Raw genomic sequence first — 24,709 nt, 5'->3', positions numbered from 1 at the left:
AACAAGTATATTCTATAGGGTTGCTAATTGTCTAATCACACAAACCCAAACACCCTTGCTCAGCCCCTTCCCTGAGTCCATGCCCCCGCCCTGCCCCTTCTCTGAGGCTCCACTCCCTGCTCACTCCATCCCCCCTCCCTCTGTCGCATGCTCTCCCCCACCCTCACTCACTTTCACTGGGCTGGGGCAGGGGGTTGAGGTGTGGGAGGGGGTATTTGGGGTCTGGGCTCGGGGCTGAGGCCGAGGGGTGCGGAGTGTGGGAGGGGGCTCCAGGCTGAGCCTGGGGCAGGGGGTTGGGTGCAGGAGGGGGTGAGGGGCGCAGGCTCCGGCTGGGAGGCTTACCTCAGGAAACTCCTGGAAGCGACTGGCATGTCTGGCTCCTAAGCTCAGGCGGCCAGCCGGTACTGTGCACTGCCCCTGCCTGCAGGCACTGCCCCCACAGCTCCCATTGGCCACGGTTCCCGGTCAATGGGAGCTGCAGAGTCAGCACTCGGAGTGGGGGCAGCATGCAGAGACCCCGCGGCCATCCCTGCACCTAGGAGCCAGTCATGTCAGTCGCTTCCAGGAGCCGTACAGAGCCAGGGCAGGTAGGGAGCCTGCCTTAGCCCCGCTGCGCCGCCGACTGGACTCTTAGCGGCATATTAAAATCTCCTAGATGGCTTTTAATAGCCACTGGGAGATCAAGGCTGATTCTGGGAGACTCCTGGCCAGTCCGGGAGGGTTGACAACCCTAATATTCCATGATGGAAGAAAAATTTTCAGTTTAGACTGGACACTGTATGTATTTTGCATTGTGTATGGAGATTATCCATAAGGTTCAAGGGATGGGTAGTCAAATACATTACCTTATATAGGCAGTAGATTGAGTCCTCTCTTGAAGGTAATCTCATAAATTTTCTTGTTAATGTTTCACTTTTTTTTTTATTCATATGTGGTTTTCCTCTAATTACATAAATCTCTGGTTTGTCATTTAACATAATGCCATAATAGTAATACTTCTAATAGTAATGCTTCTAATACCTCATGAAACAGTCATTTAAACAAAAAATGGCCATTTTGCTCAGCCCAGCGATTTGAAATTTCAAAAGTTTGAAAAGAATGTCTTACCACATATGAATTGCAAACTTCCTGTAAAAATAAGGCTCATAATAAAATTAAAGTTAGCATTTCTGAGTTTACCAGTAGCAGCAACTCTTATTTTTAAAAAAAGGGGTAGCGTGGTAATTGTTAACCAATTTCCATCTTAGTTTATTACCAAATTAACATTTAGAGGAAAAATATGCATGTTAGTATTCCAACAAATTATTTTCATTAAAACGCTGTTTTGTGGTTGTTCAATGAATATTGAAGCAAGTTGGAAATCTGTTAATTATTTCATCCCTCTATGGTATGACAAAAGTCCTCTTTTTTTTTTCTTTTGTGAGGAGGCCCATAAATAATCATTGCAGTATTTTTCTAATGACAAAAAGTACTTTTTGCAGTTTGAGACTATTGGACTGAGCACAATTTGTCTAGTCAGTTCTTTGTACTATGTCCAGTCCTGGAGGTATTGTTGCTCAACTGGCTGTCTGGCAGCTATAGTTTGCTCACATCTATTTTTTGTCATGGACCATAACAGCCAAATTTTCAATATGTGGCATCCATTTGAGCCCACATTACTCATGCATACAATTTTCATGTGATCAGTTTTAAATTTTTATCATTTGAATGTAAAAAGCATATTTACATGCACAAATTGCACGCACAAACACACGTATGTGTGTACAAATGAATGCACAAACGTTACTCAAATTGGCAAAATTGTATGCTCACAAATGAAGGGAGCCACTTTGCAAATTTAGCCCTAACCACACTATGAGACTGTTGTCTTCATCTGTGCCAGACTGGACCAGTGAATGCCAATCTTTTGGGGATTCCACAGACTTGCATATATTTGTGCAGAATGAGGTATACATTTTGATTAATTGAACCCTTAGATTACCAAATACCTTGTCACCTAATTTGGTAAAATGCTGAATATACTGACAAATGAGAGCTGACATTTTGAAATGTTGTCAAGAAAATAGTAAAACTTACAATGAAATTATGAGGTATGATTTAATTAAAACATTTATTTTGTATGTCTGTTAGGAAAGTGGATTTACTAAGCAGTTAATTCTATTAGCAACGTTTAATGAAGGTAAGATGTCTTCTTATTGCATATGTGAAATATAAGTGCTTTTTTCCTAATTATCATATTTTGATTTTTTTGTTTAGCTTTAGTTGTAATTTGGCTATAATTTCCTTCCCAGTTAAAAGTCACAATCCTTTGGTAAGAGGTCTTAAGCTTACCTACAGTTATGAAGACTTTGAGCTGAAAAAATTGCTGTTTAACATGGTTGCAGTCTTAGCAAAAGATCTGTGTGCAGTACAGGTAAGTTGTACCCAAATTGGCTGTGTAAATAAATGAGAGCATTATACTGATCATAGCAATATCCTTTACTGTCCATGTCCATATGCTCATCTGTAGGTGAATAATTCATAATCTTACACCAGTACTTAGCTTCAGACCTCGTGCTGATGCTGTATTGCAATATAAGGTGTCTATTTTTTAGAGGTTTTGCAAATCTAGTCCAACACTAAAAAAAATTACCTATTCTGAAAAGCGAAAGCTGGGCATGACTCAAATGCAAATGTAGACGAGGACAAGCCAAGTTCATCACTGTCTCAGAAACCACGTTTTACTGAATTGGTGCAGAATATGAACAGTATTTGTCTTCACTGAACTATATTCAGCACTAGTTTCAATGTACCTGCTCCTATTGCCGACCACGGGTAATTTTCCTAGTACAGACTTGTCCTGTCCTGGGCATTTTCTCCCTATTTCTGCAGATTCTGACAGCCTGAAGGAGCCACTGGGCAATGAGTCAGTAAAACTGATGAGAGGCTAGCTGAGTGCATATGGTAGCTAAGAATTATCATGCATCAAGCTTGTCATTAGTTGCGACTGTCCTCCCACCACACACCTGTCTTTGAGCCTTTTATATCAGCATTACACCATACCACAAACATCACCCGCAACAGTCAAAACATCCCTGACACCCCCATCAAACTTGCCTCCTGTGATGCAGATCCTCCTACCCTCATAATGACTTCAATTTTATAATTATTATTATTATTGGTTGTATTATTGTAGCAGCTTTAGGTCCTGGCCCATAAGTGGGACTCCTTTGTGCTATAGGGCTGTACAAACAAAGACCAAAAAGAGGTCCCTGCCCCTATGATTATTTATACCAGATGAAGATGTGGCCCAACAGCTTTATCCAAGAGACTAACAACACACTGTTTTTTGTTTTGTTTTTTTAAATTAATCACTGAATTAGAACAAACTCGTTGAGGGCTTGATCCACTGACCATTGATACAAGGTGATAGTAAAGTGACCATTTATCATGCGCAGAGAGAGTCTGTGCATTGCCTAAACACTGAAGGGTACATTTTAAAAGCCTTAAGGAGGAAATTGTAAACAGTTGAGTTAAAAACTATTTTAAAAATTAGTTGACTGAGTCTCTTAGATTTTTTTCGTATTTTCATGTGACATCTTTAAGCTATATCTGTATCCTATTTATCTTTTGAATCTGCAGCTGCTAAATGAGGGTAAAGTGGTGCTGGCTTTGTTTCATTATGTAAAACCAAATGAAAAGCCTGGTGTACGTGACTGGTCAGCAGCCCAATATGAAGAATTACAGCTTCATGCAATTGCTACATTAGCTTCAGTGGCTCCATTGTTAGTGGATGACTACATGACCTGTCAAGGGAATACTCGTCTCCTTATGTTTCTAGAATGGTGTGTGGGCCAAGGTGAGTTGACTTTAGACATCCATCCCAATTATATATCATGGCCCTGAAAATACAACACAACTATTAAACAGAAAAACTGATGAACATGGAATACAATTTTCAAATATAGTTCCCACAGGAACTATATCAGTTTTCTCATCAGTTTTTGAAAAACTTAAATAGGAATGAACTCTCGTACTGAAGAAAGATGTTCTACAGTTTTCTACACAACAGCTCATCCAATGCACCTCATAGCTGGCCCACATTACTTTTTTTTATTCCAGTTTTGAGTGTTTCCTGCACAGAAATAAGTAAATTTAATCAGATGAGTATTTTATGATACAGATAAATATTCACTTAATCTGGTAATCTCAGTTTTCCCTCTTTTTAAAGACACCATAATAGAGGCTCTACTTAAATGTATACCCCAAATTAAAAAACATAGTAAGAGAACCAAAAAAGTGCCACTGTGGCTAAACATCAAAGTAAAAGAAGCAGTGAGAGGCAAAAAGGCATCCTTTAAAAAGTGGAAGTTAAATCGTAGTGAGAAATAGAAAGGAGCATAAACTCTGGCAAGTGAAGGTGTAAAAATATAATTAGGAAGGCCAAAAAAGAATTTGAAGAACAGCTAGCCAAAGGCTCAAAAAGTAACAGCAAAAAAAAATGTTAAGTACATCAGAAGCAGGAAGCCTGCTAAACAACCAGTGAGGCCACTGGACGATCAAGATGCTAAAGGAGCACTCAAGGACATTGAGGCCATTGCAGAGAAACTGAAAGAATTCTTAGCAATGGTCTTCACGGCTGAGGATGTGAGGGAGATTTCCAAACCTGAGCCAGTCTTTTTAGGAGACAAATCTGAGGAACTGTCCCAGATTGAGGTGTCATTAGAGGAGGTTTTGGAACAAATTGGTAAACTAAACAGTAATAAGTCACCAGGACCAGATGGTATTCACCCAAGAGTTCTGAAGGAAATCAAATGTGAAATTGCAGAACTACTAACTGTCATCTGTAACCTATCATTTAAATGAGCTTCTGTTGACTGGAGGATAGCTAATGTGATGCCAATTTTTAAAAAGGGCTCCAGAGTTGATCCCAGCAATTACAGGCCAGTAAGCCTGACTTCAGTACTAGGCAAACTGGTTGAAACAATAGTAAAGAACAAAATTGTCAGACACATAGATGAACATAATTTGTTGGGAAAGAATCAACATGGTTTTTGTAAAGGGAAATCATGCCTCACCAATCTACTAGAATTCTTTGAGGGGGTCAACAAGCATGTGGACAAGGGGGAACCAGTGGATATAGTGTACTTAGATTTTCTGAATGCCTTTGACGAGGTCCCTCACCAAAGGCTCTTAAGCAAAGTAAGCTGTCATGGGATGAGAGGAAAGGCCCTCTCAGGGTTTGATAACTGGTTAAAAGATATAATAAATTGTCCCTTCTCAGAATGGAGAGAGGTAAATAGTGGTCTATACTGAGCTAAGTGCTATTCATCTTATTCATAAATGATCTGGAAAAAGGGGTAAACAGTGAGGTGGCAAAATGTGCAGATGCTACAAAACTACTCAAGATAGTTAAGTCCCAGGCAGTCTGCAAAGAGCTACAAAAGGATCTCTCAAACCTGGGTGACTGGGCAACAAAATGGCAGATGAAATTCAATGTTGATAAATGCAAAGTAATGCACGTTGGAAAACATAATCCCAACTATACATATAAAATGATGGAGTCTAAATTAGCTGTTACCACTCAAGAAAGATCTTGGCATCATTGTGAATAGTTCTCTGAAAACATCCACTCAATGTGCAGCAGCAGTCAAAAAAGCAAACAGAATGTTGGGAATTATTAAGGAAGGGATAGATAATAAGACAGAAAATATAATATTGTCTCTGTATAAATCCATGGTATGCCCACATCTTGAATACCACATGCAGATGTGGTTGCCCCATCTCAAAAAAGACACATTGGAATTGGAAAAGGTTCAGAAAAGGGCAACAAAAATTATAAGGGGTATGGAACGGCTTCCATATGAGGAGAGATTAATAAGACTGGGATTTTTCAGCTTGGAAAAGAGACGACTAAGGGGGAATATGATTGAGATCTATAAAATCACGACTGGTGTGGAGAAAGTAAATAAGGAAGTGTTATTTACTCCTTCTCATAAGAATTAGGGGTCACCTGATGAAATTAATGGGCAGCAGGTTTAAAACAAACAAAAGGAATGTATTTCTTCACACAACCCACAGTCAACCTGTGGAACTCTTTGCGAGAGGATGTTGTGAAGGCCAAGACTGTAACAGGGTTCAAAAACGAACTAGATAAATTCATGGAGGATGCGTCCATCAATGCTATTAGCCAGGATGGGCAGGGATGGTGTCCCTAACCTCTGTTTGCCAGAAGCTGGGAATGGGAGACGGGGAATGGATCACTTTATGATTACCTGTTCTGTTCATTCCCTGTGGGGAACCTGGCACTGGCTACTATCAGAAGACGGATATTGGGCTAGATGGACCTTTGGTTTGACCCAGTATGGCCGTTCTTATGTTCTTTTACTTGTCTTATTGGAGCACGGATTCCACTGAAAAAAACTAGTCAGTAACTTACTGAGCTAACTAAATTGTTGAAATAATTAAAAATACTCATTAAAACACATTTGTAATTATAATAAAAAGTATAGTTATAAGTATTTTAAGATTTCTTATTAGAAAATTATTTTTAAACAAAAAGCCCTTTTTAATAAGGGATTAGTTACTTTGGTTTTGGTTTATTTGAAATCTGCAAAAGAGCAACTGAAAGCACAATTTTATTTTGAATCTACACTAAATTGCAAAAGCAGATGTTTGTTTTGATTTATCCACAGATCCCTTCTTTGGTCAAGGTAACTGTTTCCATGGTGCAGGTGGTCGTGGCAACAAACTTGCACAGATGCGCTATAGTCTGAGAGTCCTGAGACCTGTGGTGTCCCTTTGTGACGAAGCTGTGAACCTTGATCTTTGTGATCAGGGAGCAATTAACCAACTGTTGGGTAAAGCACAATTTATGTTGTGATATTTATCCAATATATAGCACGTTCTTCTGTTGAATATAGTGTGTTTCAAATGTTGCACATAAGTGTACAAACTGGGAATGTTATGTTCTCTAATTTCCTATTTTTACCTTCTAGCACATAAAATTAGATGTGCTCCATTTTTATAAATTTCTAATATTGATGTACAAACAACATTGTGCCATGTGATACAGGTACTAGTTCATAGATATTAACACTTGAGGGTCGTCATCAATTACCAGCTTTGACTCTTATCTGAGATACTTGCCTTTCTTCACTTAAAAAAGGAATTACTAGTAATCTCTTTCATGAAACCTTTCTGTCAAAGTATGGTCTCTTGATCAGTTAGACATATCCAGATCCATCCATGTTGTTGTGCTTTACTTTTTAATACATGTCCCCGACTGCTGAAAAATTTCAATATGTGAGAGCACGAGTAGGGGGAAAAGTGAAAACAATGTAAAAATTCATTGATTTAATTTGTTCTAATGTTGTGACACTACAACACACACACACACACACACACACACACACACACACACACACACAAAATAGAATACTTCTGTAAAGCCAAGGGATATAATTTGCAAGTGCAAGCTGTCTAATTATTATTATTATTATGGTAGCACCTAGGGACCCCAATTATTGACCAGGGCCCCATTGTGCTTGGTACTGTACAAACACATAACACAAAGATTGTTCTGGAGGGTGGAGAGAATCTACACTGAATTGCAATGAGAGAATAGTTTAACATCCATCTTAATTCATTCTTTATCCTTTTTTTGGTGAGAGTATTCACAAGGGTAGCAGACTCATTGGTCACTGAACAAGTATCCTATGATAACTTTTTACCAGAATTGACTGAACTGATCTGAATCCATGATTTAATAATAATATCTTGTTCTCATAGAGCACTGTTTGTCAGTAAATCTCAAAGCACTTCAGAGTTTAGGAGTGAAAGGTTGTGGATCCCATTACTGTTTTGTATTCTCTGAACTCCCATATAATTTACATTCATGATTATGGCCCTGATCCTTGCCTGCTGAAATCAATGGTAGAACTCCTGTTGACTTGGATAGGAGCAGTGTCAGAGACTGTGACCCTAATTCTCATTTACACGAAGACCATTTTAAAGCACTCTGACAGAGAAAAGGGACCTTAAAATGAGCAGAAATGTAACTCACACTCACTTTTGCTGCCAGAGTGGTGTAAAGGGGCCTTTGTATAAATGCAGAATCAGTGCCTACACATAAGTCTTTTATCTGTTAAATGTTGTGCCAGGAGAATAAGGGAGAGAAATGCAGAGTAAAGCTTCTCTAGTTCTGTCCCACTCTGCACCTCAGACCACTTCTTAGTCCAATATAGCATACCTACTATAATGTACTATTTATTATTTTTAATTTGTGTCAGTTGTGAAGTCAGGAATTGTTTACAAAGTTATTTTTATTTTGTTTTGCTTTTTAAATAAAACTTCCAGGAGTGCAACAGGACTAAAATTGGAGGAATCTAATGATGGCATGATGTGGAAGATAGGGAATGTCTTATAATAGAAATTCTATTTTGGAGAGAAATAAAGGGTTTAATGTCCTTCGATGAAAATCTGGTCTCACTGAAGTCAATGGAAAAACACCCATTGATTACAGTGGAGCCAGGATTTCACCCCTTATTTTGGATATCAAATTGTGGAGCTTTAATTTATCCTGGGAGGGTACTTAAGTGGGCTTGTCTACTTGGTGAGTTATCTTGTGGCAAGCCAGGATGTGAATCTACAGCATACCAGCTTGCTGCTCACTAACTGGTTATATGGATATTACTACAGCACAGTGATAGTCCTGGAGTGCTGCTTAGTATTCTGCTCTCTATACACTAAGCCGTGCTCTGGGACTTTCACTGCTCTGTATCCACATGGCAAGTTGGTGCACAGCAAGCTGGTGTTCTGTAGATTCACACCTGGTTTTTAGCTCAGTAGTTTGCTGTGTGGACAAGCCTGTAGTTCCACTGGCTTTAGTCCATGGGGTAAAGGTTACACAATCTAATCCTTAATTTTTATTGTTAGCAACTCATTTTCATTCAGGAATACTACAGGTTATGTGAGATTTTGTGAAGCTCAGTAGATAAATATTGTATAGCACCGGTAGATTGTGTTAGACAATAGAGTACTTGCATTGGAAAATTTTATTTTAAAAATATCAGCAAAGGTAGTAACTGGATATAATGAGCTTTTCTGTGTAAAACAGGACACTCATGTTTTTAATTTGTCTGTCATTCCAGATATATTAAAGCATATAGCAAACAAATCTAAAGAAAAAGAAGATGCCATTGTACTGGAAATTCAAACTGATATATTACTTATCTTGTCTACTCTCTGTGAAAATGATCTTCATAGAAAGGTAATCCTACTGCATTATTCTGTGAGAAAAGTCAAAATACGTTTTTATTTAAATTACACTGCCATTTTCTTCAAAGGTAACTATCATTTGAAGTTCACCACTCATGAATAAAAGGCTCTCTGACAACTAGTTTCAGTGATGTTGCATTTTACTTCCATCATCTTACTCATAGTCCTTTTGAGCAGTTGACAGAACCCTGTCATTAGCATTTTGCATCATCTAAATAAAGGGGTGAAAATATGTTTGTTTGGGGTGAAGAAATAGTGAGATAAGGACTTTTAGAATCAAAAACTGAAAATCTATTTTAGCACTGTCAGTATAAGGAAAAAAATCTCCTCTAGTTCATGAGGAAGGACTAATACAGATACAAGGAACATGATTTAGTTTTTGTTTGTTTGAGATTTTGTGTGTATTTAGGAAAAATACAGTTTTGATTAATGTCTTAACAGGAACTGTTTGGCTGTGGAGGAGTGGATATACTTATGCCATTCATGAAGATGGATCCAAATAAGTTATATAGTGGATTAGGTCATAATCGACTCCTTTTTAGCACATTAGACAGTTTGTGGTAAGTGTGGAACTATTTTAATAACAGTAATTGTTAAAGGGAAGTCTTGTATTTTATGTTTGTACAGTTGTTACTCTTCTCTAGACATGAAGACCTTTCTCTAATTTAAGGTGCTTAAATGTTCATTATGCCTTTTGACTAAATCATAATAAAAATATTTTTGTACTCAATTCATACTAGATCTGGGGCTCAATCCTTGGTACTAATTTCACCCATAGCAGACAGAAAGATGCCCTAAAAGAGCAGCTGAAGATTTCTCCTGTGCCAGGAAAATTCTTGGATTGCACAAGCAATGCTTGGCTTTAGGCCACCCACTTCCTCCTCCCACTCTTGACACAGGTGTCCTGTTGGGAGTAAGGAAGGGCCATGCCAAAGGTGGGAGGTGGAGCACCTTGTGAACTCATCCACAGTTGCCACACCTACTGGATACAAGTAGCATATCTTGTACTGTGAGCTGTTTCTGCCCCCAGGCTACCCAGGATTGAGATAGTAGAAAGGTGGCTTTGAGCTGTACTGAATGAAGATTGCATCACTGATATGCAAAGAAGTCCTTTAGGCACTGGTTTCAATCTTCAGATGATGCTGACCATGAACTTGAGGAAGTAGAAGTGGCTCTAAGGGTATGTCTACACTGGCAAGTTTCTGCACAAGTTATACCACTTTTAAAACGCTGGAATTAAACCGCTGCTGCATGTCCACACTGTGCTCTTTGTGATGCTGGAGCGCATCCACATTAGCAGTCTTGCAATGGCAAAGACAACAGTGCATTGTGGTAGCTATTCCACTGTGCAACTGGCCGCAGAGTGCTTTGGGGAGGGTTTGCATGGGGCAGGCACAGTGTCACATGATACAAATTTCCCAATCCCATGGGCATCCTACTACATCGCCAGCTGCTTTTCAACTGAAGTAGCGGGGAGGGGGATGGAAGTGTGTGTGACAGGGAGTTTGTGTGTGTGTGTGTATATGGAGGAGGAGAGGAGAGAGACAGTGTGTTTTGGGGAACAGAGTGTGTGTCAGCATGCAGTCTTGTAAATTCAGACAGCGGCAGGAAGCAACCAGTCCTGAGGCAGGGGGAGGAGGAAACCCCGACATCAGCCTCTGCATCCCTCCCTGGGCTCTCTGTACAGTAATCTCTCTCTCAGTCACACAACACACACACACACACCTCTGCCTCTGTGTTCAACAGCACAAGCATTCCACATTAATGGTTTGCTTTGTGTCACGGAGCAGATCAGCACAGCATGCAACGGCTGTCAGAAACAAAGCTTTGAAAGAGGAGGGGTGCATGTCTCCAGGGCAGCCGAGTTCAAAACAATGAGCAGATTGGTCACTTGAAGCATTATGGGATGGGTCCGGAGGCCAATTACAGTGCAGAAAGCAATCAAGTGTCTACACTGGCAATAGAGCGCTGGAGCCTCTACGCAAATAGCCTTACGATTCTCATTAAGGTGGTTTTTCTGCAGCACTGCAACTGAGGCATTTCTGCATACAAAGTGGCTTGCAGTGTGTGCACATTTGCAATTTGAGTGCAGAAAGCTGCTTTACTGTGCAGAAACTTGCCAGTGTAGACAAGCCTTTAATCTCCCCTGGTTCTGAGGTGATTGGGGCCCAAATGAGGTTGCTCTAACCTACAGCGGCTGAAACAAACCTTACCAAAAAAAAATTCTGAAACATACTTAACACTAGTGGCTCTTCAATCAATTTTTAGCAAGTATATTTATTTTCTTCTTTTAAAAGCAATGCAGTGTTAATATATTTAAATGCAGTGATAAAGTGATGGGTACTGTACCACTTTTCTGTTTCCCAGTAAACATCCAGTTATATCAAATGATATTTTTATGCAACACATTAAAGTAAATTATCTGCATGTTTGCTAGGATGTTGTATAGTGTAAAAGGTGTTATTTCTAACATGGAAATTATTTCCATTTAAGGTGCTGTGTCATGGGATGTTACATCACAGAGGATTATTTTCTCAGAAAAGAGGGCATTTTTCTCCTTCTGGATTTGTTGGCAGTAGGTATTATTAATTTATTTATTTATTATTTTATTAGAGAATAACACTAGTACTAAAACATAGAAAAATAGCAACTTTTTCCTTTTTTGTTATTGCTCCTGCTGAGAGTACCATATCGGTATACAATATCATGTGAAACCCAGAGCAGTTAATTCACTCAATGTAAGTACCTACACTCCAGGGCACATGCATATATCATACAAGTTTCTCATTTTATCTTTGTTTTTAAAAAATTATTTGTCGGTGTTAATTTCACTCAAATTTATATTTTAATGGATTCTTCTATTTATAGGCTATTCACTTAAGTCCTGATTCAGAAAAGCATTTAAGCACATGCTTAAGTCTCATTGAAATCAATAGGGATAGACTTAAGCATATCTTTAAGTGCCTTGATGAATTAGGGACTTAAAAGGTACTTTATAGACGCATGGCCAGCATTTTACTACTGGCAACCTAAGATACTCACACAAAGCTTGTGGGCCTTCCACATACAAGTGCGTGTGGAAGTTTTGTGAAAGTACTTTTGGTGACCAGTTTTGAACAGTTTGGTCCATAGGATTTCTCTGTTTTGGCTATGAAGATGGAATTTCTTTGTGTTCTAAACTACTTTCAACTCTTTTCCCTGGTCCTTGACAAAGTTAAAACAAAAGAACATATGCAACCTAATTCTTGGAATATTGATTGAATTTTGTGACAATTCTAAAACTGCTTCTCACATCAACACCTGGCGAGGGAAGAAAGATCAGACTGCAGCTAGCCTTTTAATACATTTGTGGAAACAAGAGGATTTGGAGCTGGGAGTCAAACATGATCAACATGGAAGAATTGTTGGTAAGGGTTAGCAGACTTTAAACCATCTATGTGCAGTTTCATTGAATAAAGTAGAAAATAAATTATTCTTCTAATAACTGAGTCCTTCAAATGTAAATAAATTATAGTGAATCTCATTCCTATGTCAGTGTATCTTCATCTGACCAACCTCAAAATGCCTACATATAAAGGTGTTTTTTTTTAATTTTGTTATACAGGTTTGCCACTAGGTGGCATTTGCTTCATTACCTGGCAAGAGAACTATCCCTAATATCCTCAGCTGTCCATTCCTTTTTAATGATTGACAGCTGAACAGCTTCATTCTGCAGCTGTGTATCAGCTGTGTCCTTAAGGAGAGTTCTATGTCCTATTTCAAAGTTTACTTGAAAGTGGTTTTCCTCTAATGTTGAGAGCTTCTTGCATATAACTTATATGGATATAAAATGTGAAATAGCAAGAAAGGGAAAAAAATTTTTATTGTCACAAGAAGTTATCAGTATTAATCAGCATTTCCTGGCCCAAATTCTGCCCTATCTCACACCAAATCAATGGAGCTATTCCAGGTTTGTGTGGGTATACACTAAATGAGATGACTACCTCAGTTTTGGAGGTGACCAAGGATGAATAGTGAAATATATCAGTATATAGTGGTTGACTAACATATAACCTAAACCAGATAACCTATTTTTAAAAAATTATAAAAGTTTAATAATGTGTAACCTGACACTTGTTAACTTTTTGTGTGTGTGTTATGAAATTATTAGATGCAAAGAAACCTTTAGTTGGCAGCTTCCAAGAACAACAAGGAGTGATCCCAATGTCTGCCAACTGCCCCAGCACTGCTATCATGGAAGTGTCTGAAAACATGAGGGCAAAAATTTATTCTGTATTATGCAAGCTAGGTAAGGAGTACACATTGCATCCCAATTTTCAAATTTATCATTAATCTGAACTTCACCAGCAGCACAACATAGCCATTGCTATACATGTTTGACCTACATTCAAGGTAGATATCAGGAAAAGCTTTCTAACCATAAGGGTAGATAAGCTCTGGAATAGACTTCTAAGGGACATTATGGAGTCCCCATCATTGGAAGCTTTTAAAAACAAGTTGGACAAACACCTGTCGGTGTTTGTCCAACCTGTCACCTGTCAGGGATCGTCTAGCTTTACTTGGTTCTGCCACAGTGCAGGGGGTTGGACTTGGTGACTTCTCAAGGTCCCTTCCATCCCTACGTATCTATGATTCACACATAACATCTCCATATTGCTTATGTAGTTCAGAATACCAGATGTGAGAAACAAATAGCATGGAAATGGTTTATACAAAATTGGAAAGCTTTTTACAGCATTTAAAACTGTGTGGCATACCTCTCAGTGAAGCCATGTCATATACTGTTTTTTGGTCTGTGATATGGCAGATCCAAAAAATCTGTTAAGGCTTTTCCTTTCATGCCATGCTACGTGTCACAAAATGCTTTAAACCTGTAAAATGATGTAAAACATACTCTAATAAATATATACTACAGTGTTGGGCTACAAGTGTTTTGTGAATGTGAAATTTATAATGAGATTTGGGCAAATATAATAGCTGAACAATTCAAAATTATGTAAATTGGATATTATTATTGAAATTTCAACATGCACAAAAGTGAGAATTCAAAGTCTTAGTAGCTGGACCTTGCCTCCACCCTCTCTGTTTACATTTATTCTTAGTAGCATTTTATAAAATACTGGAGTCATTCTGTTTGCAAGGCTGAGTTCAGGAGTTAGAAGAGGGTCTCAGTACAAATCCCTGAAAGAAAGTACCAAAATCCTTGTAGTATGACTCTTCTGCTAAATAGCTCTGCTCCTTCATGATTCATCACTTTTTACTGGAGCCACAGTACCATGCTTCTCAATAAGGAAGGAGTTAGCTACATCTGTCCCTTATGGAATCTGACTTAAATAGAGGAACATTTCCTTGCAACACAAGAATAGCAGAGACATAACACAGCCATGGCAATACAGGTGATATGAAGGTTGTGTGGACACCCATAAGTAAAGCATTAATACAGAACAATTTAGTTATAGGGAAGTGGCTATCTTATCACCAGAAGCCAGCACAAGTAACTGACAGGATTAAAGAGTGTTTGGTGAAGATGCTATACAAATTTGTGACAACACTTCTGCATTTGATAACATTTTGTCACACTGGGTGCGTGCCATGGTGTACTGTCTTATAATTTAAGACAAATATGTGATGTCATTCATATCTAAATAATAATTAACAATACTTTTTTAGGTTTTGAAAATTTGCCTGGTTTGTCTGCTAAGGATTTTGTCACACTTGCTGTCATACGTCGATATCTTGACTTTAAAGTGAGTATTTTTTTTTAAATGTTACTACTTTTGCGCACACACACACAAAATACAAGAAAAATAAAAATGTATTACAGCTAAAGAACCCCTTTATAATTGCAATATATACAAGTTAAAAATCAGATTTAACACACAACCCTCAAAAGTTTTTTCTGTCTTATTCTTCTTGAGCACCTGTGCATGCGTGTGCACACACACATTATGCAACTTGTTATGGCCGCCTGATAAGGCAGTTTTGTACCAAAAAAGATGGTGTGGCTGCAGATTCACACCCTGGTTCAACTCTCTGAAGACAAGCACTGTGTAAGCATTCTGGAGAATAAAACTTAACAAAAAGGAGAGCGGGAGAGGATATGTCGATTGTATTTTGAATCGCTGGAACTCTCAGAAATAAACATCAGCCTTTTTAAAAAATAGTCTGTTTAACACAAAGGTTGGAGAAGTCTGGAGTGAACTATGTGCAGAACTAAAAGAAGAAATGTTCAGACCAGTCACTCCTGATGAGGAAGCCTTGAAAGTTATTTCAGAGGCATCAGAAAATGTTGGAAAGATGGTTGCCACTCTCCAGACTGAAATGCTTGAAAGTCAACAGCACCAAGAACTCCAGGAGGAAAAAAAGGTTTACTCCAAGGTAAGACATGAACTATTTATTCAAGAAAAGCCCATTTACTTCAGTATATATTATTTTGCTGACTACTTATATTAGTAAGATTATCTTGTTTAACAGAGTTCAAAGTCATACCATATTTGTATTAAGGTATTCTCTTCAGATTTCATCAGCAGTTAAAGTGAAATAATTTTTAAAAACTTAATTTTATTTCTCAAGTATTATAATTTTGTCAATATTTAATTAGCAATATGAAAGAAACAACTGTGCAATGTATCACCACTGGTAGAATCCAAATAGTAATCATACTACTATGTTTGTTAGGTCTGTCTCTCGTCTTTTGCAAAAGAGGAAAGGGCAAGGTTATACTAACTGTAAAGCAATCATTACAAATAGATCTTTCTCATAATGAAACTCTAAGGGCTGTATTTACAATTGAAGGGGTACAGTTTTCCAAAACTGAGTTGAAACATGATTAGTGGTAAAACTGGTTCCAATACGGTTTAACGTAGAGCGGGATGAATAATGGACTTTTTTTGATTCATGGTTAGTTTTGGAAACATGGGGGAGGGGGAAGAGAAGTCTTCTTGGGTCAAACTAAAAATGACATTTTTGAAAATTTTCAGTTCATTGAAAAGTCCCAAAACATTTCACACCAAAATGAATTGAAATGGTTTGACATTACTGAAACAAAAAACTTCAAGTCAAAATGTTTCAGTAATGTCAAAACATTTCAGTTCAACCCAAAAAATTTAGTTTAGACTTTCATGCATTTTGACAAAAGCAAGCAAAGGATTCACAAAATGGCTGGAGGAGCTAAAGATGGAGGTGGTGCTTCCCTTTATAAGCTTTAGCCTTGTGGCTAGGGCACTCATTTGAGATATGGGAGACCTGGGTTCAGAGCCTTTCTCCCATCAGCCATAGATGGGAACTGAACCCAGATCTCCCACCCCCCAGGTGAATGTGCTACTCACTGGACTAAAGCTTATAAGAGGCACCAGTACTACCCTACCTCTTCCTATTTTGAGAATCTTTTTGCTTGCTTCTGTCAAAAGGCCTGAAAATGAAAATGAATTTTTTCAGATCATAGAATCATAGAACTGGAAGGGACCTCGAGAGGTCATCTAGTCCAGTCCCCTGCACTCAAGGCAGAACTAAGTATTATCTAGACCATCCCTGACAGGTGTTTGTCTAACCTGCTCTTAAAAATCCCCAATGATGGAGATTCCACAACCTCCCTAGGCAATTTATTCCAGTGCTTAACCACCCTGATAGTTAGGAAGTTTTTCCTAATGTCCAACCTAAACCGCCCTTGCTGCAATATAAGCCCATTGCTTCTTGTCCTATCCTCAGAGGTTAAGAAGAGAAATTTTTCTCCCTCCTCCTTGTAACAACCTTTTATGTACTTGAAAACTGTTATGTCCCCTCTGTCTTCTCTTTTCCAGATTAAACAAACCCAATTTTTTCAATCTTCCCTCATAGGTCATGTTTTCTAGATCTTTAATCATTTTTGTCGCTCTTTTCTCTGGGCTTTTTCCTATTTGTCCACATCTTTCCTGAAATGTGGCACCCAGAACTGGACACAATACTCCAGTTGAGGCCTTCCTTTCCACTAGGAGGGCATACAGCATCTTTCTTTTTTCCCCGCTCCAGGTCTTTCTATTTGTCTCATAATTGTAATTTCCCCTCCCTTTCTTATCTGTTTCTTCCCACCACAACTGATTGTATCTCGGTTCCCTCTTCCATGCAGCTTTAAAGTAGGTAGGATTGAAGGATTTCTCCTTTCTCAATCACAGAGTTGTCAGTATTGCTTGCTGTGGCCCCTTCATCTTAAGGGTCAGCGAAGAGTTGGTTTGCAACAGAGATGATGTGTCTTGTCTTTATTAGGGAATGAGAAAAGCACAACATTCTCTGGCAGTCTCCTCTAGTCAGTACTAGAGAAGCACTGATCCCGGTCATCCTTCCAGGCAAAGGAAAAGTGCTACATTAAGAAAAGCCAGAGGGGAGGCCACAAAATCAGGGTAAATAGGTGGAAGCATTGTACAAGCATCAGGAGCAAGGAATTCAATACAGTTAATGGAAATACAGTGTGTATTACATCTCCTCAAATCTCTTGTCACCTTGTAGATTCAAGCTATCCATAAACAGAGAGAAATGGTAAATAAATCCTGGGAAGATTTCTTAACTCGGACATCAAATTATGAGGCTTTAAAGGTAAGAAGTGTTTGGGGGAATTTATATCAGCAATGTTGTTATATCATTGAACAATTCCAAGCAGCTTTATTCAGTATTGAGTACAAGGATATTACTATAGAAATTACAGCTGGACTCAAACCTGACTCAGTAATGCTCTGATAGTAAGTAAGGCTCGGTGGTTAGTACACTTCCCTAGTACTTGAGAGACCCAGGTTTGGTTTTCTGCTCCACCACAGATTTATTGTGTGACCATGGGCACGTCACTTATTCTGTCTGTGCCTGAAATTCCCCACCTGTAAAATGAGGATAATAATACATCCCTATGGGTGTAGTGAAGATGAATATATTAAAGATTATGAAGAACTTTTTGTGATCTAATGATGAGAAGTATAGAAGAGCTGGGGGGTATTATTTTTATTCATAACACATAACAGAAATGCTGTTCTTTACTGAAGACAAAGGCTTCTTGGCAGAGCTGTGCAGTCACTAGTAACCTGGCTGCTCCTCAATTTCCAGTCACAAAGTGGGGGTGAGCACTCTCTCTCTGCAAGTACAATCATGCTCATGTGCAAAAGCAGATACCAAAAAGAGAGGCTGAAACTGCAAATTTGGCAGTCATTTTCGTTTTTGTTTTGTTTTTTTTATAATCCCTCCCTTGGTTTTTCCCACAGCAAATATCTGAAGATAACCTGAGGCTTGCTAATCTGTTCTGATACCAAGATCACTTTTATTGTGTACAATATTTGCATTTACATTTCAAAAAGGACATCCAGGGTAGAATCCAGAATAAGACAACGAGACTAATTTGGGGACTGAAGGAAATTATTGACAATGAAATGTGTCTGTAGACAAATCTGTTCATTCTTGAAAAGAGACACCTGAGGAAAAAACTGGTCTCGGTATAAGAGTACCGAGTTCAGGCATGTAGCAGAGATCTAGGCTGTGAGTTGCTCAGTCTGTGTGGCAAGGTGTAACCTGCAGTCATGAATTAAAACTAAGTGAAGAATAAAAGTTGACTATAAAGAGATTTTTTTTTTTTTTTAAACCTCCAGGCTCATTATCTAGTTCAGTCAGATATTGGTTCTGCAGGAAGCCAGCCTATTCTGGGGAATGTCCGCCCACCATGCAAATCCAAAACACGAAAGAAAAACTTGCATGTTGGGAAGGTATTGAGCAGCCTGGGACACCACAGCTCTCATGAGCTTCCTGCCTCTTCTGCCCCTCAGCTACTAATTATAGGTCTGTCATATCCCTTCTGACCCTTTTCTCAGCCTCTATTAATGCTTAACTTTTACAATACCCTTCCTCTGAGGTAGTCTCTAGTATCAATTCCCTTTCAAAGATGTGGAAACTGAGGTATAGAGAGGATAAAGGACTTGTCCAAGAGCAGAGGTTGAGTGGCTGAGCTATAAAGGCCCAGATTCTTGACTCCCACTCCCTATTCTGACTACTAGATCACACGCCCAAGACAGAGTACTAATGGCTACACTTACTCTGTTCTGTCTTTTTTTTTTTTCTTATCTCCTGGCTGCAATACCAAATTGTTTTGTTTTCCAACACATTTTGATGAATCAATTCATATTACAGACTTTATATTCCCATTATTCATACTTTCGTTAAAAGTAAATGGAAATGACCCTTCATGTTTTATTTTATAGTACTAATTACACCATTCTCTGTCTGGTGTCATGTAGTGCAGTGCTGATTCTCATAAAAATAACTCTTACTTTGTTAAATATATTTAGAAAGCAAAAAGACTTCAGGAAAAATCAATAGAAGCGTCTAGATCAAAGTCGAGACGACAAAACGCAACACTCCACTCAACTAAAATTAAAGGCTTGAATACGACAGTAAGTAAAGTTTCCAGGCATTCAGCTTAACTCACAATAACAAGCTAATGGAAATAAAATAGTGTAGTTTAGGCTCAAGAGTTAGTTATTGTTTGTTTGTTTTTTAATGTTAGGCTCCCTGTCCATTCCAGAAATGAGTTGATCTCAGTCTATTCTATCTTTTGTTCAATCCCCTTTTTTTCCCAAGTTGCTTTAAGAAATGTCCTTGATGACCAGACCCAAGCAGGTGAGGTTAAAGCACTGTGCCTTTTTTAGCAGAAAGATGTCTATTATGAATGCACATGTTTTGATGCCTTTGATGCTTCAGAAAAGGGTTTTTATCACAAAGGCCTTTTCCAGCAGTGTGGCTTTTACTCCTTGAGCCTGCAAAGACCATGAAAGAGTCCTGAAAGCATTCTTGATGGATGTTAGTCTTGTCTTTTTAGGTAGATGTCTGCACAGCGTAGCTAGTAAGCACCACTTCAACCACTGTAACACATCCACAGGCATCAAGGAATTGAAACTGGTCAGAGAAAGTCTCTGTGATCTGAAGCTACTGTAAAGAAATGTAGGCTCTACCATTTATGGGTCAATCTTCTAAAGAGAGTGTGACAGTCAGGGTCCAGACACCCCCAGGGGAGAACAAGGGTTCTGAACTCCAAAGAATAAGCACTTGAATCAACTGATTGTATTCAATGTTATTGTGCATAAAAATCTGCCAAGTAAAATCTTTTATGAATGCTTGCAATGTTCTGAACTTGATGGTCATTGAGATATGTATACAAACAGTGATTATGAATCTTTGTATTGATGTATATACAATAGTATGTTCATGTCCCGCACTACAATTTCACGTACATGTTATAGCAAGGGGGAGGGGATGGCAGCTCCTGCCAAGCCAGTTATTTTACACAAAACTAATTTCAAGTACCCATCCATTGTCCAGTTAGAAAAAAGACATTGGGAAATGGGAAAACACTGAAACAACTTGAAACTGAAAAGAAATCCCCAGGCTTGGAAAACAAAGGGCTTGTACATGTAACGCCGACAGACCCCAGATGTCGGTGAGCAGGATAGAACTGGGGATCTCTGGAGCTTAGTTCATGAGCTTCTACCGCATGAGCTAAAAACCAACTGGCTGGTAGCTAAGGCTGAAGAGCAGACTCATTTTCTCTCTCTTTAAGTGGTCTTGATCCCTCTAGATGGGACAGAACACCACACCCAGAAGGTGTGTGGGTTACATACACACTAGCACTTATGTCGGTGTAACTTATGTCACTCAGTGGTGTGAATGAGCCCCCTTAGAGACGTAAGTTACACTGACCTAAGTGCCGGTGTGGACAGTGCTATGTTGTCGGAAGAGCTTCTCCCACCAACATAGTTACTGCCTCTCGCGGAAGTGGTTTTCTTATGCTGACAGGAGACCTCTCTCCGGTTGGCATAGAGTGTCTTTGCCAGACGCTCTACAGCAGCACACCTTCATTGGTGGGTCATTTCCCCTGCCGTGAATCCCCATAACCTGAGAGACGGGGGGGGAAAAACTGCAAACCCTTACGAAGGAAGGGATTTGAAGTGAAGGACATCCAAAAATTCAGGGCCTGCCTGTAGGCAGAGTGTGGTCTGTGAAAGGCTAGATTCTCTCTGTGCCAGAGGGTATGCTGAGAAACTGTTCAGAGGCAATAGGTAACTTATATTAGAAAATGGAATTTAGCTAATACAGAAATGTAAAGCCTGAGGTTGCGTCTGTGTTTTCTGTGTAACTGTGTTGCTTTTCTTCCTATTTCATCTTTGAATCTCTGATATATTTTTTTTTCTGTCTGGGGCAGAGGTGGGCAAACTACGGCCTGTGGGCCACATCCGGCCCACAGGACCTTCCTGCCTGGCCCCTGAGCCCCTGGCCCAGGAGGCTCGCCCCCAGCCCCTCCCCCACTGTTCTCCCGCAGCCTCAGCTCACTGCACCACCAGCGCAATGCTCCAGGTGGCGCAGCGGGGCTGCGAGCTCCTGGGGCAACACAGCTGTAGAGCCCGGCCTGACCTGGTGCTCTGTGCTGCACGGTAAGGGGGCAGAGAGCAGGGCGGGTTGGATAGAGGGCAGGGGAGTTCAGGACGGTGGTCAGGGGGTGGATAGGGGTCGGGGCAGTCAGAGGGCAGGGAACGGAGTGGTAGAATGGGAGCAGAGATTCCAGGGGGGCAGTCAGGAAGGGGGGGGTTAGATGGGGCGGCAGGGGGCAGTCAGGGACAGGGTTCCGGGGGCAGTCAGGGGACAGGGAGAAGGGGTGGCTGGATGGGGCAGGGGTTCCATGGGGGCAGTAAGGAAGGAAAGGGGGTGTTGGATGGGGCAGTGGGTGGCAGTCAGGGGCCAGAGAGATGGGGTGGTTGGATGGGGCTGGAGTCCCAAGGGGGGGGTTTGTCAGGGGCGAGAAGTGGGGGGGGCGGATAGGGGAGCGAGCTATGCCCCCCCTCCATACAATTTTCGAAACCCAATGCAGCCCTCAGGCCAAAAAAAGTTTTCCCTCCCCTGATCTGGGGGGGGGAGGGTTACTTTTACCCCAAGCAGGTATGTGCCAAAGTGAACTGATAACTGGGGGCAAGTTTCACTACTTCAGGGGTGAGGAACCAGAGGGGAAAAATCTGAGCAACTGGTAGATTAAAAATGCGTGATAGACTGTTTTGGGGAGACTTGGAATGGGGAAGACTTTTGGGATCACCCTGCAAAGAGTAACTAGGCTGGTGAAATCCACAGTGAGACCTTTGCGTTTGTAGGTTGCTACTGGTGTCGGGCTCTGAGCTCTAGCAGCATATCATTAAGGCACCGGAGGTAAGAGGTCAGGCAGTGACAGAATCCATAACGTTGTATACAACCAGTTGATTCACTTGCTTAGTCTTTGGAGTTCAGACCCCCTGTTCTCCCCTGTAACTTGGTATCACAGGAGGATTTCTATGAAAAATTTGGAGAGAACAGGACTTTGTGCCTCTGTCCCTGGGAAGACCTGTGCAGCTGTTAATGACTTCCGTAAAGACTTCCTTTCCAGTTATCCGTTCCTTCACAGATATCCCATCTTACGTGGCTGAAGACAAAGCCTTTGGAAAAAGAAGGTTCAAGTTTAATCCACGTCTTTTCCCTTTTCTTTATTACCTGGGATGAGTGTGTGTACAAGTACCTCTTCCTCAGAAGATTTCAGATGCTTTCAGGATCTTCTTGGGAGCATGACAAGTCTCTGTATCTTGAACTCTTGACAGCCCAGGAGAAGACTTGCTATCTAACATTTTGAAGTTGAGATGAAAAGAAAAAATCGCCATTCCAGTCAGAGTGCCTTGTGAAAGCAGCTCAGGGCTTCTGACTTACTTCTGCTTCTGTGCCTGTGGGGTCTTGTTGAGCAGGCAAGATGTAGCAAATTCTTTTAATGTGGATCTGATTAAATTTCTTGGACACGCTGCCCTGAATAATTGTTCCAGCATCTGCAGAAAATCAAGGAGAGATGAGTCCATGCTACAAAAGAACTATAAATTAAGAAAATTTATCAGTAGAACATCATATTCGTCAGCAACACTGCACATGAGAATTACAAATTACACACATTGCTGGCAATCTACAGCTCATATTTGTGGAACAAGAATCTCCCCCTGCACCCAGATCCCTCCACTAGAAAGTTCTCTATATGTGAGGAGAGAGGAATCTACGATGATTGTTGCAGAAGGCCAGTGTGTGACCAGATATGGTCTAAAGGAGCTCTGTATGTTGTTGGGTTGGTTTGTTTTGTGGAGACTACAGTTAATATCTGCCATTCATACCTGAGAATTCTGAGCTTTCCCCTGAGGTCTCCAGTCCAGGACAGAGAATTTGCGATTCCAAGGCTTTAAACCTATTCAGTTTAAAGATGGATAGTATAGTGGAAAAACTGTGGGTCTGTAGAAGACCTAATGATCAAAACAAATCTCATCTAGAAGCCACTCCACATCAAACGCTTGTCCCATCCTCTCCCCTCTTTCCCCCTTCCCACCCCCACCCCCAGGGATCCCTTACAAAACATTGTGTGTCTAATGTTTCTGAAGGCAATAGATGAGAGCAGTAGAAGAGTATCAGAGAAAGAGGTTATAGTCTCCTTATTTCCTCATTCTCAAGGCATAATCAAGCCTGGTGGAGAGAGTTTGTGGGGTGGTATGATGCACTAACATATATAACTTGGGATTCTGGGAATCGGTTACAGAATGATCTTAGACTATAAACAATGGAAATACTGCTCTCCCCATCTTTTACAAACCAGCCTAAGGTAGCCAGTTGACCAGTACATTACAAGCCACAAGTTTACTTTGCTAAAATACTTGCAACACTGCAAATCCAAATAGCAGAATACATTGCACAACATTTTATTCTTCTAATGAGAACTTGATTCTCTTTTCTTATGATGAGAAGTATAGAAGAGCTGGGGGGTATTTTTCTCTTTTCTTGCATGCTAAAGATCAGACAAAGGCTGAGCAGCACAGTGCATCAAAATACCAGCCAAGAAGCTGTTCGGTCTACATTATTGATGGAGTAATTATGTGTATTGTTTAAAGAGTATTTTGAGAGGAGCTAGGAAACCTTCAAAATGCATCTCCAGCTTCTGAGTAGCATTTTGAAAAGAGAGGGCCTGTGAGTTAACTCTCATTTCATTTTATTTTAAAGACTAATATGCATGTCAAGCCATTTGTTTTGTTTTCTAGATTGCATCTGGTCGCTTGGTAACTGTAGAAAGTACACCTTCTGAATTAACTGGAGGGCCTCTGGCTGACACAGACCTTGCTCTTAGAAAGCTCTCTGTTCGTGGAGGAGCCTTAAAAAAGATCAAAGGAGTTAAAGTGTTGGACCCACTCAAGAAAGATCCAGTATCTGTAAAGTAAACATTGTCCTGTACTGTTTCAGACAGTGCTTTGTATTTTTTCGTTAATATATGTCCAAACATTATTTGTAAGATATAATCTATTTGTATTTCTTCGGTTAAATATATAGAAGAGCTTGCGATTAATGATTATAGATGAAAATATATTTTTGCTTTAAAAAAAAAATGTTCATGAATAAAGAATTCCATGCA

General features: G+C 39.9%; 1 protein-coding gene across 2 annotated transcripts in view; it reads left to right on the top strand.

Annotated features, from left to right (window-relative positions):
* Positions 1 to 24,709, top strand: part of CFAP69 (cilia and flagella associated protein 69) — a 39,871-nt gene extending 15,162 nt beyond the window's left edge. For both annotated transcript variants that reach the window (XM_048838084.2, XM_075125864.1), the window contains 14 exons: positions 2,131 to 2,179; positions 2,292 to 2,413; positions 3,622 to 3,838; positions 6,675 to 6,839; positions 9,132 to 9,250; positions 9,700 to 9,818; positions 11,752 to 11,833; positions 12,473 to 12,665; positions 13,409 to 13,546; positions 14,929 to 15,005; positions 15,439 to 15,636; positions 17,740 to 17,826; positions 19,554 to 19,658; positions 24,342 to 24,709. In XM_048838084.2, the coding sequence (XP_048694041.2) occupies positions 2,131 to 2,179; positions 2,292 to 2,413; positions 3,622 to 3,838; positions 6,675 to 6,839; positions 9,132 to 9,250; positions 9,700 to 9,818; positions 11,752 to 11,833; positions 12,473 to 12,665; positions 13,409 to 13,546; positions 14,929 to 15,005; positions 15,439 to 15,636; positions 17,740 to 17,826; positions 19,554 to 19,658; positions 24,342 to 24,518 (1,848 nt within the window). In that variant the 3' untranslated portion in view covers positions 24,519 to 24,709. The remainder of the gene's footprint in view (positions 1 to 2,130; positions 2,180 to 2,291; positions 2,414 to 3,621; positions 3,839 to 6,674; positions 6,840 to 9,131; positions 9,251 to 9,699; positions 9,819 to 11,751; positions 11,834 to 12,472; positions 12,666 to 13,408; positions 13,547 to 14,928; positions 15,006 to 15,438; positions 15,637 to 17,739; positions 17,827 to 19,553; positions 19,659 to 24,341) is intronic.

This window comes from Caretta caretta, chromosome 2 (genome assembly GCF_965140235.1).
Source record: "Caretta caretta isolate rCarCar2 chromosome 2, rCarCar1.hap1, whole genome shotgun sequence".
NCBI lineage: Eukaryota > Metazoa > Chordata > Testudines > Cheloniidae > Caretta > Caretta caretta.
Note: the sequence above shows the minus strand (reverse complement) of the source record. Positions and strands in the feature narration are given on the sequence as shown.